At 43.9% G+C, this 12,672-nt stretch overlaps 1 protein-coding gene and 1 pseudogene across 4 annotated transcripts in view; one reads left to right on the forward strand and one right to left on the reverse strand.

Annotated features, from left to right (window-relative positions):
- Positions 1-12,672, forward strand: part of LOC106580561 (protein patched homolog 1) — a 154,343-nt gene that overhangs the window by 80,936 nt on the left and 60,735 nt on the right. For all 4 annotated transcript variants that reach the window (XR_006760919.2, XR_006760917.2, XM_082966409.1 and 1 more), the window contains exons 13-15: positions 4,384-4,502; positions 6,856-7,528; positions 8,116-8,425. Coding sequence is in view for 2 of the 4 variants with exons in the window: in XM_082966409.1 (XP_082822535.1) it covers positions 4,384-4,502; positions 6,856-7,528; positions 8,116-8,425 (1,102 nt within the window). In the remaining 2 variants the exon portion in view is untranslated. The remainder of the gene's footprint in view (positions 1-4,383; positions 4,503-6,855; positions 7,529-8,115; positions 8,426-12,672) is intronic.
- LOC123729347 (uncharacterized) lies at positions 194-251 on the reverse strand (annotated as a pseudogene).

Raw genomic sequence — 12,672 nt, forward strand, 5'->3', positions numbered from 1 at the left:
ATGAAAAAATGTATTACACTGTAATATTTACTGTAGTGTTTTTGCAGACATTACTGTAGTATACTGTACTATTTACCGTACTGTATTTGTGGATATGCCTGTAGTATACTGTAGTATTTACTGTAGTGTTTTTGCAGATATGGCTGTAGTATTTATTATAGTGTTTTTGTTTTATTATCTTTGACTTAGAAGTCAGGGCTTTTTCCCTTGAGGAAACCTACTGGACAAATGCTAAAAGAGCTGATTGTCCATAACCCATAAGTAGGTAGGACTGCTTTTGCTTCTTTCTATAACCTGTAGGGAACACAATATATGGTCTATACTTGGCATGTAGGTTTCTCACTCATGGGTGGCACAAATGTGGATATGGGGGTTGGGAATGGGTTGGGCATATTCAAATGAAATATTAGCACATCAATACAGTGTGTAGTATATTATTCTACAGTATAGTACAGTGTACTACATCATTCTATAGTAAGTACTGTAGGAGTCTGTAGTAAATGATTGTATTATATTCATGTGGGAATGAGGGTGTTAACCATGATTTGTATCCATAAATAAAATGATCATATTCGTGGTATTATTTCCAGCTTTCCACCATGACACATCAGATTTGTTCAGTGTGTACATATTTACAGTACAACATGTTAATTGTGCCTGTGATTGTCATTGCAGAGTAGAGTAATATGGATAAATAAATGACATTATTTACAAAGTTATCATAGTACACATACATTTATTTGTAGGCCTACCATAGTACGCACAACAATATACTATTGTAAACTATAGTAGGTATTATAGTACAATATGGTACAATTTCTTATGGGACAGTCTAAAAATCTACAGTAAGTGCTATTAAAGTTTTTCCTCAATTGCGTAATAGCTTTTTTTGGAACAAAAAGTATCTGGTTTTAAATGTACTTAAATGTACATTTAAAACCAGATACTTTTAGACTTTTACTCAAGTAGTATTTTGCTGGGTGACTTTCACTTTTACTTAAGTCATTTTCTATTCAGGCTTCTTTACCATTACTCAAGTATGACAATTGAGGACTTTTGTAAAGGTGAATACAATGGAGGAACACAACTGATGAATGAATGTATAGTATAGGCCTAAATCAAACACTAAAACAAAGCCCTATAATGGAAAGTCACAATATTGGAGATTATGACTTAGGAGTAACCCAAAGTTAGGTAATGTACACACGTATTACACTAATGGGATGATTTAGAATTTTGTGCAGTAGTATTTGCTGATGGCTAGAAACAGTGAACACAATTGCACACATTTCTCTTCTGATTTAAACAATGTGTTAATATCCATAACAGTGAGTTTTGTACGCAATGATCAAAATCAAATCAAATTTATTTTTATATAGCCCTTCGTACATCAGCTGATATTCTCAAAGTGCTGTACAGAAACCCAGCCTAAAACCCCAAACAGCAAGCAAAGCATGTGAAAGAAGCACGGTGGCTAGGAAAAACTCCCTAGGAAAAACTCCCTAGAAAGGCCAAAAACCTAGGAAGAAACCTAGAGAGGAACCAGGCTATGAGGGGTGGCCAGTCCTCTTCTGGCTGTGCAGGGTGGATATTATAACAGAACATGGTCAAAATGTTAAAATGTTAAAATGTTCATAAATGACCAGCATGGTCAAATAATAATAATCATAGTAGTTGTCGAGGGTGCAACAAGCACGTCCGGTGAACAGGTCAGGGTTCCATAGCCGCAGGCAGAACAGTTGAAACTGGAGCAGCAGCACGGCCAGGTGGACTGGGGACAGCAAGGAGTCATCATACCAGGTAGTCCTGAGGCATGGTCCTAGGGCTCAGGTCCTCCGAGAGAAAGACAGAAAGAGAGAAAGAGAGAATTAGAGAGAGCATATTTAAATTCACACAGGACACCGGATAAGACAAGAGAAATACTCCAGATGTAACAGACTGACCCTAGCCCCCCGACACATAAACTACTGCAGCATAAATACTGGAGGCTGAGACAGGAGGGATCAGAAGACACTGTGGCCCCATCCGATGATACCCCCGGACAGGGCCAAACAGGCAGGATATAACCCCACCCACTTTGCCAAAGCACAGCCCCCACACCACTAGAGGGATGTCTCCAACCACCAACTTACCGTCCTAAGACAAGGCCGAGTATAGCCCACAACGATCTCCGCCATGGCACAACCCAAGGGGGGGGGGCGCCAACCCAGACAGGAAGACCACGTCAGTGACTCAACCCACTCAAGTGATGCACCCCTCCCATGGACGGCATGGAAGAACACCAGTAGGCCAGTGACTCAGCCCCTGTAAAAGGGTTAGAGGCAGAGAATCCCAGTGGAAAGAGGTGGAACCGGCAAGGCAGAGACAGCAAGGGCGGTTCGTTGCTCCAGCCTTTCCGTTCACCTTCACACTCCTGGGCCAGACTATACTTAATCATAGGACCTACTGAAGAGATAAGTCTTCAGTAAAGACTTAAAGGTTGAGACTGAGTCTGCGTCTCTCACATTGGTAGGCAGACCATTCCATAAAAATGGAGCTCTATAGGAGAAAGCCCTACCTCCAGCCGTTTGCTTAGAAATTCTAGGGACAATTAGGAGGCCTGCATCTTGTGACCGTAGCGTACGTGTAGGTATGTACGGCAGGACCAAATCGGAAAGATAGGTAGGAGCAAGCCCATGTAATGCTTTGTAGGTTAGCAGTAAAACCTTGAAATCAGCCCTTGCCTTAACAGGAAGCCAGTGTAGGGAGGCTAGCACTGGAGTAATATGATCAAATTTTTTGGTTCTAGTCAGGATTCTAGCAGCCGTATTTAGCACTAACTGAAGTTTATTTAGTGCTTTATCCGGGTAGCCGGAGAGTAGAGCATTGCAGTAGTCCAGCCTAGAAGTAACAAAAGCATGGATTAATTTTTCTGCGTCATTTTTGGACAGAAAATTTCGGATTTTTGCAATGTTACGTAGATGGAAAAAAGCTGTCCTTGAAACAGTCTTGATATGTTCTTCAAAAGAGAGATCAGGGTCCAGAGTAACGCCGAGGTCCTTCACAGTTTTATTTGAGACGACTGTACAACCATCCAGATTAATTGTCAGATTCAACAGAAGATCTCTTTGTTTCTTGGGACCTAGAACAAGCATCTCTGTTTTGTCCGAGTTTAAAAGTAGAAAGTTTGCAGCCATCCACTTCTTTATGTCTGAAACACAGGCTTCTAGCGAGGGCAATTTTGGGGCTTCACCATGTTTCATTGAAATGTACAGCTGTGTGTCGTCCGCATAGCAGATGACATTTGTATTTCATGTTTTGCAAAAGGTGGTCTAACATATGAAGTCAGGTACAAAGGCAAGAAAATGATCAGAAGTACTGTAAATGTATTTGAGCATTTGATCATTGCTGTTTTCCTATAGATATGTTTCAACACAGATTAAAAAAATGCTTGTACGTGATTGAGAAAAACGAATGACTGAAAGGTACTACAGTGTGTAGTGTATTCTACAGTATACTACCAAACACGATCGAGGAATACTACAGTGTGTAGTATAGTATTGTACAGTACACTACAACATTCTATAAGCTGTAAGCACTACACGATCGAGGGATACTGCAGTGTGGAGTATAGTATTCTACAGTGTACTACAGTTCGCTACTGTCACGTTGGCATGAAGGATCAGGAGACAGACGCAGGAATGTGTAATAGTTTTTTTTATTAAGCCCAAATTACGGCGTGCTGTGTAAAGGCACGGGGATGAAGACCAAACAAACACGTAACAAAAACACGGTCGAAACCCAAAACAAAAGAGTGAGGAGTACCTCGAATAAATACACACGCGCACAATGATTAACACACGGGACGAGACCCGTAATCATCTGCGCAATCCACAAGGCCACGAAAGCCAAAACACACAGCACAGTTACTCACTCACACCAACGGACATTGTAACAATAATCGACAGACAACGGAAACCAAAGGGCACACTTTGGTTTCAAGTACTAATCAGTGGGAATAGGGGACAGGTGTGCGTGATGAAAGTTCGGGAAGGATCCGTGACAACTACAGAATACTATGAAACTAAGTACTATAGTATTCTATAGTAAACTGTAGTATTTTTTATGTGGGTTAACTCACTTTATCTCTTACTTCAGTGTTATGATATGAAATATGTACACTTTGTGTGTGAGTGTGTGTGTGTGTGTGTGTGTGTGTGGGTGCGCATGCCGGTATGTGTGTGTGTGCGTGTGTGTGTGTGTGTGTGTGTGTTTAGAGGGGCCGGTGTGATAAGGGTATGGTTAGGAACAATATGAACTACCCCCTTCCACCTTCACATAGGTCATGGCAATCTGATGATTTAATTTAACATCTTGTTCCCTGTGTGTGTTCTCCCTGACCAGGCTGCGGTGGTGGTCGTGTTTAACTTTGCCATGGTGCTGCTCATCTTCCCTGCCATCCTCAGTATGGACCTGTATCGCAGAGAGGACCGGCGTTTTGACATTTTCTGCTGCTTCTACAGGTTACACACACAAACACACACACACTATGAGCTTGATTCAATCCGTAACGCTGAAGGGCTGCACTACAGCATGATAGAAGTATAAAGGCAGTTTTCCTGCGTTAGCGGAGATTCATGGTAAACACTCCATATGTCTGCTCAATCGGAAATTACCTTTACATTTCAATCGTGCTATAGCGCTGAACTTCAGCGATATGGACTGAATCAAGCCCTCTATATCCCTCCCCACCTTGTGTGTTGTATTTTTCCATGTGATTACAGCTGAGTGTCTCTCTCTACCTCAAATCCCCCTCACTGATCATTTAATTACAGTTCAGAGTTTTCTTTCTGTCGGCTTTTCTGTCTGGCTGTCTGTTTATCCTTCTCTCTCTTTATTAAACATCACCTGCCGGTCTGTCAGCCTGTCTGTCTGCCTGACTGACTTCCTGCCTGTCTACGTGTCTGTCTGCCTGTCTGCCTGCTTGCCTGTGCGTGTTCAGCTGCTAAACACTCACAGAGGCACACGTTAAATACACTCACAGAGGCACACGTTAAATACACTCACAGAGGCACACGTTAAATACACTCACAGAGGCACACGTTAAATACACTCACAGAGGCACACGTTAAATACACTCACAGAGGCACACGTTAAATACACTCACAGAGGCACACGTTAAATACACTCACAGAGGCACACGTTAAATACACTCACAGAGGCACACGTTAAATACACTCACAGAGGCACACGTTAAATACACTCACAGAGGCAGACATCTCCAGCTCCAGTGCTAACTGTCTGTCTGTCTGTTTTTCTCATGCCAAAGTGCTAACTGTCTGTTTGTCTGTCTGGCTGTCTGACTGTCTGTTTGTCTCCAGCTCCAGTGCTAACTGTCTGTCTGTCTGTCTGTCTGTCTGTCTGTCTGTCTGTCTGTCTGTCTGTCTGTCTGTCTGTCTGTCTGTCTGTCTGTCTGTCTGTCTGTCTTTCTGTTTGTTTCCAGCCCCAGTGCTAACTGTTTTTCTGTCTTTCTGTTTGTCTCCAGCCCCAGTGCTAACTGTCTGTCTGTCTTTCTGTTTGTCTCCAGCCCCAGTGCTAACTGTCTGTCTGTCTTTCTGTTTGTTTCCAGCCCCAGTGCTAACTGTTTTTCTGTCTTTCTGTTTGTCTCCAGCCCCAGTGCTAACTGTTTTTCTGTCTTTCTGTTTGTCTCCAGCCCCAGTGCTAACTGTCTGTCTGTCTTTCTGTTTGTCTCCTGCCCCAGTGCTAACTGTTTTTCTGTCTTTCTATTTGTTTCCAGCCCCAGTGCTAACTGTTTTTCTGTCTTTCTGTTTGTCTCCAGCCCCAGTGCTAACTGTTTTTCTGTCTTTCTGTTTGTCTCCAGCCCCAGTGCTAACTGTCTGTCTGTCTTTCTGTTTGTCTCCAGCACCAGGGATAACTGTATGTCTGACTGTTTGTCTTCAGCCCCAGTGCTAACTGTCTTTCTGTCTGTCTGTCTATCTGTCTGTCTGTATGTCTGACTGTCTGTCTCCAGCCCCAGTGCTAACTGTTTTTCTGTCTTTCTGTTTGTCTCCAGCCCCAGTGCTAACTGTCTGTCTGTCTTTCTGTTTGTCTCCAGCCCCAGTGCTAACTGTCTGTCTGTCTTTCTGTTTGTTTCCAGCCCCAGTGCTAACTGTCTGTCTGTCTTTCTGTTTGTCTCCAGCCCCAGTGCTAACTGTTTTTCTGTCTTTCTGTTTGTCTCCAGCCCCAGTGCTAACTGTCTGTCTGTCTTTCTGTTTGTTTCCAGCCCCAGTGCTAACTGTCTGTCTGTCTTTCTGTTTGTCTCCAGCCCCAGTGCTAACTGTCTGTCTGTCTTTCTGTTTGTCTCCTGCCCCAGTGCTAACTGTTTTTCTGTCTTTCTGTTTGTCTCCAGCCCCTGTGCTAACTGTTTTTCTGTCTTTCTGTTTGTCTCCAGCACCAGGGATAACTGTATGTCTGACTGTTTGTCTTCAGCCCCAGTGCTAACTGTCTTTCTGTCTGTCTGTCTATCTGTCTGTCTGTATGTCTGACTGTCTGTCTTCAGCCCCAGTGCTAACTGCTCTTTCTTTCTTTCTTTCTTTCTGTCTCTGTCTGTCCTGTCTGTCTGTCTGTCCTGTCTGTCTGTCTGTATGTCTGACTGTCTGTCTTCAGCCCCAGTGCTAACTGTCTTTCTGTCTGTCTATCTGTCTCTCTGTATGTCTGACTGTCTGTCTGTCTGTCTTCAGCTCCAGTGCTAACTGTCTGTCTGTCTGTCTGTCTGTCTGTCTGTCTGTCTGTCTGTCTGTCTGTCTGTCTGTCTGTCTGTCTGTTTGACTCCAGCCCCAGTGCTAATGGTCTGTCTCTCTGTCTGTGTCCCTCCAGCCCTTGCGCTAACAGGGTGATCCAGATCGAGCCCCAGGTCCACGTGGACGGAGCGGACAGCAGTCGCTACAGCCCCCCTCGCCCTTCCTACCACACCACCCCTCCCACATACTGCAGCTCACCCCCGTCCTACAGCAGCCATTGTTTCTCCCAGCAGACTCAGATCACCATGCAGTCTACTGTCCAGCTGAGGACAGAGTACGACCCCAGGACTCAGGCCTTTTACACTACGGCCGAACCCAGATCCCAGATCTCCGTACAACCCTTCACACCGACGCCTGTCGCCACCGGCCCCGCCAACAACCCCAACACCAGTCATGCTAGTCACGCTAGTCACGCCAGTCACGGAAACAACAACCACCACAGCAACCATCTCAGCCAGAGTGGGAGTAGCAGTGGTCACGTCAACCTCAACAACAACAACGGTAGCCGTGGTTCAGGCTCGGTCCTTTCTCCTCCCCAGTCGTCCTCTGGCGTCCCCACTGTCTCCCCCCAAGTGGGGGAGGGGGTGTGTGTGTCGGGGGAGAGTGCCAGCTCCACCAGGGATCTGCTGTCCCAGTTTGGAGGGGCCTCTCTGGGGCTGCACTGTCTGGAGCCCCATTGCTCCCGGTGGACCTTGGCCTCCTTTGCCGAGAAGCACTACGCCCCCTTCCTACTGCAGCCCACCACCAAGGTCAGTCTGTCTGTCTCCCTGTCTGTCTCACTAGCAGTGGCTAACTCTCCCTGCCTGCTGAGTCAGAGCTAGCTAACCACAGAGCTAGCTAACCACAGAGCTAGCTAACCAAAGAGCTAGCTCTGTTCCAGTACGTTCCAGTACGTTCTATTAATCATATCTCTTAGAGCAAGGCTAGATCAGACCAGGCTTTCAGTCTGTGGTCAGTATCTGACTAAAAACACTTCTCTCTTCTCTCCTGGGTGGGCCCTTAACCTGACCTCCTGACCTGACTGACTCAGCCTGTAGTCAGTCACTACATTAGTATTGCTGGAGTGTTGAGATGGGTCACTAACTGGGATAGTAAAACAGGTCCTGATAGTGGTAGCTACCTGGTGTGACTGCGTCTAAAATGGCACCCTATTCCCTATATAGTGCACAACTTTTGCACTTAACACTCATCTCCAGTTCACATTGGATGTTTCTGTGGTTGCTGGGCATCAGTCTGTAAAGGACCAGCCATGTTTGGTGTAGTGCAATTACCTCCCTCAATCACCCCTTCCCTCTCTCCCCCCTCGCTCCCTCCTCCCTTCCATCCCTCACTACAGGTAGTGGTCATCCTGTTGTTCCTGGCCCTGCTGGTGGTCAGTCTGTACGGGACCACACGGGTGCGGGACGGGCTGGAGCTGACCGACATCGTTCCCAGGGAGACCAGCGAGTACGACTTCATTGGGGCCCAGTTCAAGTTCTTCTCTTTCTACAACATGTACGTGGTGACCCAGCGGGCGGAGTACTCCCAGGCCCAGCCCCTGCTCTACCAGCTGCACCACAGCTTCAACACTGTCCGCTATGTACTGAGAGAGGACGACGGACAGCTACCACGCATGTGGCTCCACTACTTCAGGGACTGGCTGCAAGGTGAGCCAGGCGGGGCGATACATATATAGTACTTAGAAATATACAGGCTTTCACACACACACTTTGTTGTTGTCATATTTGACAGCTGTCCTCATTAGCTGTGGCTCTGTGTAGACAAGTACACGACACTAGTGAGGATTGAAGTGCTTGTACATGTACGTGTGTATATTCATCTGTGTCTGCACGTGCATTTGTGTATGCGTGTGTGTGGCTGGGCGGGAGCTGCAGAGCGGGTGAGTTACAGAGAGCTGTGTTTAATATTGCTCGGTGAGAGATGGCTGGACAAATTGGACCCAGACAGCGAGCAGGGGGAGATCTTAGACCTTTCTGTCCCAGAAACAAGCTACTGGCCAGGTGGAGCAGACAGGGGAAGAGGGGGAGGCCAGGAGGAGAGAGAGAATGAAGTGGAGCTAGAGAGCATGAAGGAGAGAAATTAAGAGGTAGAGAGATATTCTTAGCTAGTTCTACTTGAAAGAAAAAAAGCATGTCAGTTTGATACAGTGTTTTGTCCTGCTCTTATACAAAGCACTAAGTAGCACAGTGTGTCCCAACGTCTTTTAACAAGGCATTTGGTGAAGTCTCATAGTGTAGTGCGGGGGAGAATGTGTGTAATTACACAATCATTATCCCTCTGTGTGTGTAGGTCTGAAACTGAGACACATTGACTAATAAACTGTGGATTACTAGTCTCACAACTCAAACATTTGAAAGAGATTGAACACTTTCAACACTTTGTGCTGAGATTCCAGATCAAGCAGACACAAGCATGCAAACAACCCACAGCCATACACAGAGAGAAAGACAGAGAGAGACCTGCTGCTGGTGTTGTTGCTTACTGCAGAATTAGACGTTCATCCACGTTCTCCAAACGCCAAATTTCAAAGTGTTTTTGTTTCTCCTGATGCTCTGTATTGTTCCATTTCTCCAAACGTCAAACGAGGGTTAAATGTACTCATTCTGAAAATGGTACTCATTCTGAATGGTTAAGGTAAGGGTAAATGTTTGTGATAGGGTTATATGTAGGTATTCATTCTGAATGGTTAAGGTAAGGGTAAAGGTTTGGTATAGGGTTAAAACAAGTGATGTACCGATATGATACCTTTGGCCGATATCCGATATTAGGTTTGTGATAGGGTTAAATGTGGGTACTCATTCTGAATGGTTAAGGTAAGGGTAAAGGTTTGTGATAGGGTTAAATGTAGGTAATCATTCTGAATGGTTAAGGTAAGGGTAAAGGTTTGGGATAGGATTAAAACAAGTGATGTACCGATATGACATTTTTGGCCGATGTCCGATATTTTCCTTGCCAAAAAACCCTGATACTGATAACCGATATTTACAATTTTTTCGGCCTTTTCAGCATTCTAGTACAGTTAAATAGTTAACACACAGACATGGATGCAGGGGTCTAAGGCACTGCCTCTCAGTGCAAGAGGCGTCACTACAGTCCCTGGTTCGAATCCAGGCTGTATCACATCCGGCCATGATTGGGTGTCCTGTCGGGCGGCACACAATTGTCCCAACGTTGTCCGGGCCGTCATTGTAATAAGAATTTGTTCTGAACTGACTTGCCTAGTTAAATAAAGGTTACACACACACACAAACACACACACACACACACACACACACACACACACACACACACACACACACACACACACACACACACACACAGTGACCAAAAAGTTATTTTGTTGGCATTTATGTATGTCCACATTACCAGTAAAACATAATCAAAGCCCATTTCTTTCACTTACTTGCTGTGCTGTTTCATTGTTCATTTGTTCAGTCATTTCATTCTCAACCAGGATTTCTATGGAACGCCGTTTGGGTCTTTGCATGTCAAAAAAGATACACGTGAAATAACACTATTTGAAATGTCAAATAAGCTTGTTGACCAATCAGGACCAGAATATGACTGCACGTTACGTAATAATTTAACGCGTTCATACATTTTTTACGTAGTTCTTATACATTGATTACACTATCACTCGTATTTCATATATGACAACGATTCATCGATACGTATGCTATGATGCTGGTAAAGTTGTCTTGCGCAACTACAGTGCTGGTCATAAAAAAAGCTAGCTAGCTCATGGATGCAAACAATGTTCTTCCTCAAAAACATAGCAAAATGACATAATCTGTTTCAGTAGCTATCGTTAGATAGCTAACTATATAGCTAGGTGTCATCATCTAAAATAACCCTAATTTATAAGACAGTTCTTATTTGATTAAGGCTGGTCGGACCCATCTATGTGAAGCTAGCCACAATAAGGATTAGCCACCATAGTGGACTTTGCGGTTAGCCTTCAAAATAAAAGTATATTATGCCATAATTGAATAGATCATGCTAAACAAGGTTGGATTGTTGTTATTTAAAATCAACAAAGACAATAATTTGTTATTTGACAAAAATCACTCTGAATGTATTTTACTTTAGAATTGCATTGGGGGCATACTTATTTCACTGTACAGCCTTACCTATGGATTGTGGATCAATGACATGGGGTATCAGTCTACTCAGTGTCACCAAGAGAACATTAGCATCGTAGCTCATATTGCTGGACTCTGAAACAACTTTGAGTTGAGCTACATTTATTGTCAACATATGTGTATTGAACACTATTCCAGAGGAAAAACAATACTGCTTAGATGTTTTGGAGTCTGATAACTCTGAGCAGGACGTTGGGAAAAAAAATATATTGGGTATTGAGTAGACTGTTACCCCATTTCATCGATCCCCAATCCTTAGGTAAAGCTGTACAGTGTAATATGAATGTCAATACACACAATAGGCTTACTGGGGAGGTGATTACACACTGTCACAGTCCCGCGATAAGAGCTACAATGCTAATATTTGCGTAAACTCTTCACAGTTTTGTTCTGTGGGTGTCACCGAATAGATTTATTGCTGCATTTCATTGCTGCACATTCCAACCTTGTTTAACATTATCTAGTCTAAATATTGCATGATTCCACCAATTGTAACTTTCTGCATCTCTTTGAAAGAGGTACTTTTATTTTGAAGGAAAACCTCAAATTCCACTATTGTGCCTAATCCTTGTGGCTAGCTTTACAACACATAACCCGGTCAGGTCGAGCCTCACTAGCCAGATGAAGCTAGCTGGCTGCTTATAACGTTAGCTGTGGGAAACAGGGTTAAGTAGCTGGCTAGCTATTTATTTTCATGAACTGAAGTTCAAATTCAATAGGCGAACAACAAGCGGAAACCTAGCTAATACTTACTCACAAGGATTCCTAAATCATTGCTAAGAATAGTGGAAATGACTGCAGTTTCTACTGGTCATTGTTTTCAGGCTGGTTGTATTGGTGCTAGCTAGGTACCAAGCTAAAGCTAGCTAGCTAACCCAGAAGTTGCGGTCGAACAAATAATGCTTTATTACCAACGTGGCATTGTAAACACATCGTTTGTGGTCAGTGTTTGCTTGTTTGCAGACTTTTTTGTAAATCTTTTGACAGTGCTACTGTATCGTTGTTGACATGCAAAGACCCAAACGGCGTTCCATAGTATGTATGTCGTGAAGCTAATAGCAGTGACGCTATTATAGTTTACCTCCGGTAGGGAAACATCTGAAAAATACCGCACTTGGTAGTGTGTACCGGTGCTCGACCATTATCTTGGCTTTAATGGATTTCGCCTTTGAGTTGTCTCACTGAAATGTTTTTACTCTTTCAAACGACTGCTCGACTTGTTGACTGCTCGATCCACACAGCAGACATTGTGTGGGCTAGGTTAGGAATGCTATGTTGCACATGTAGCGCAACATTTTAGGTGGCATCATTACGTCATGTACCTACAGTGGCGTACGAAAGTATTCACCCCCTTGGCAATTTTCTTATTTTGTTGCCTTACAACCTGGAATTAAAATATATTTTGGGGGGTTTTGTATTATTTTAATTACAAAACATGCCTACCACTTTGAAGATGCAAAATATTTTTTATTGTGAAACGAATGGGACGGCGGGGCGGCAGGTAGCCTAGTGGTTAGAGTGTTGGGCCAGTAACCGAAAAGTTGCTAGATCGAATCCCCGAGCTGACAAGGTAAAAATCTGTCGTTCTGCCCCTGAACAATGCAGTTAACCCACTGTTCTTCGGTGGTCATTGTAAATAAGAATTTGTTCTTAACTGACTTGCCTAGTTATATAAAGGTAAAATAATAAAAAAATAAGAAATAAGACGAAAACGTGAGTGCATAACTATTCACCCCCCAAAGTCAATACTT

This window comes from Salmo salar, chromosome 20, assembly GCF_965601325.2.
Source record: "Salmo salar chromosome 20, fSalSal1, whole genome shotgun sequence".
Lineage (NCBI taxonomy): Eukaryota > Metazoa > Chordata > Actinopteri > Salmoniformes > Salmonidae > Salmo > Salmo salar.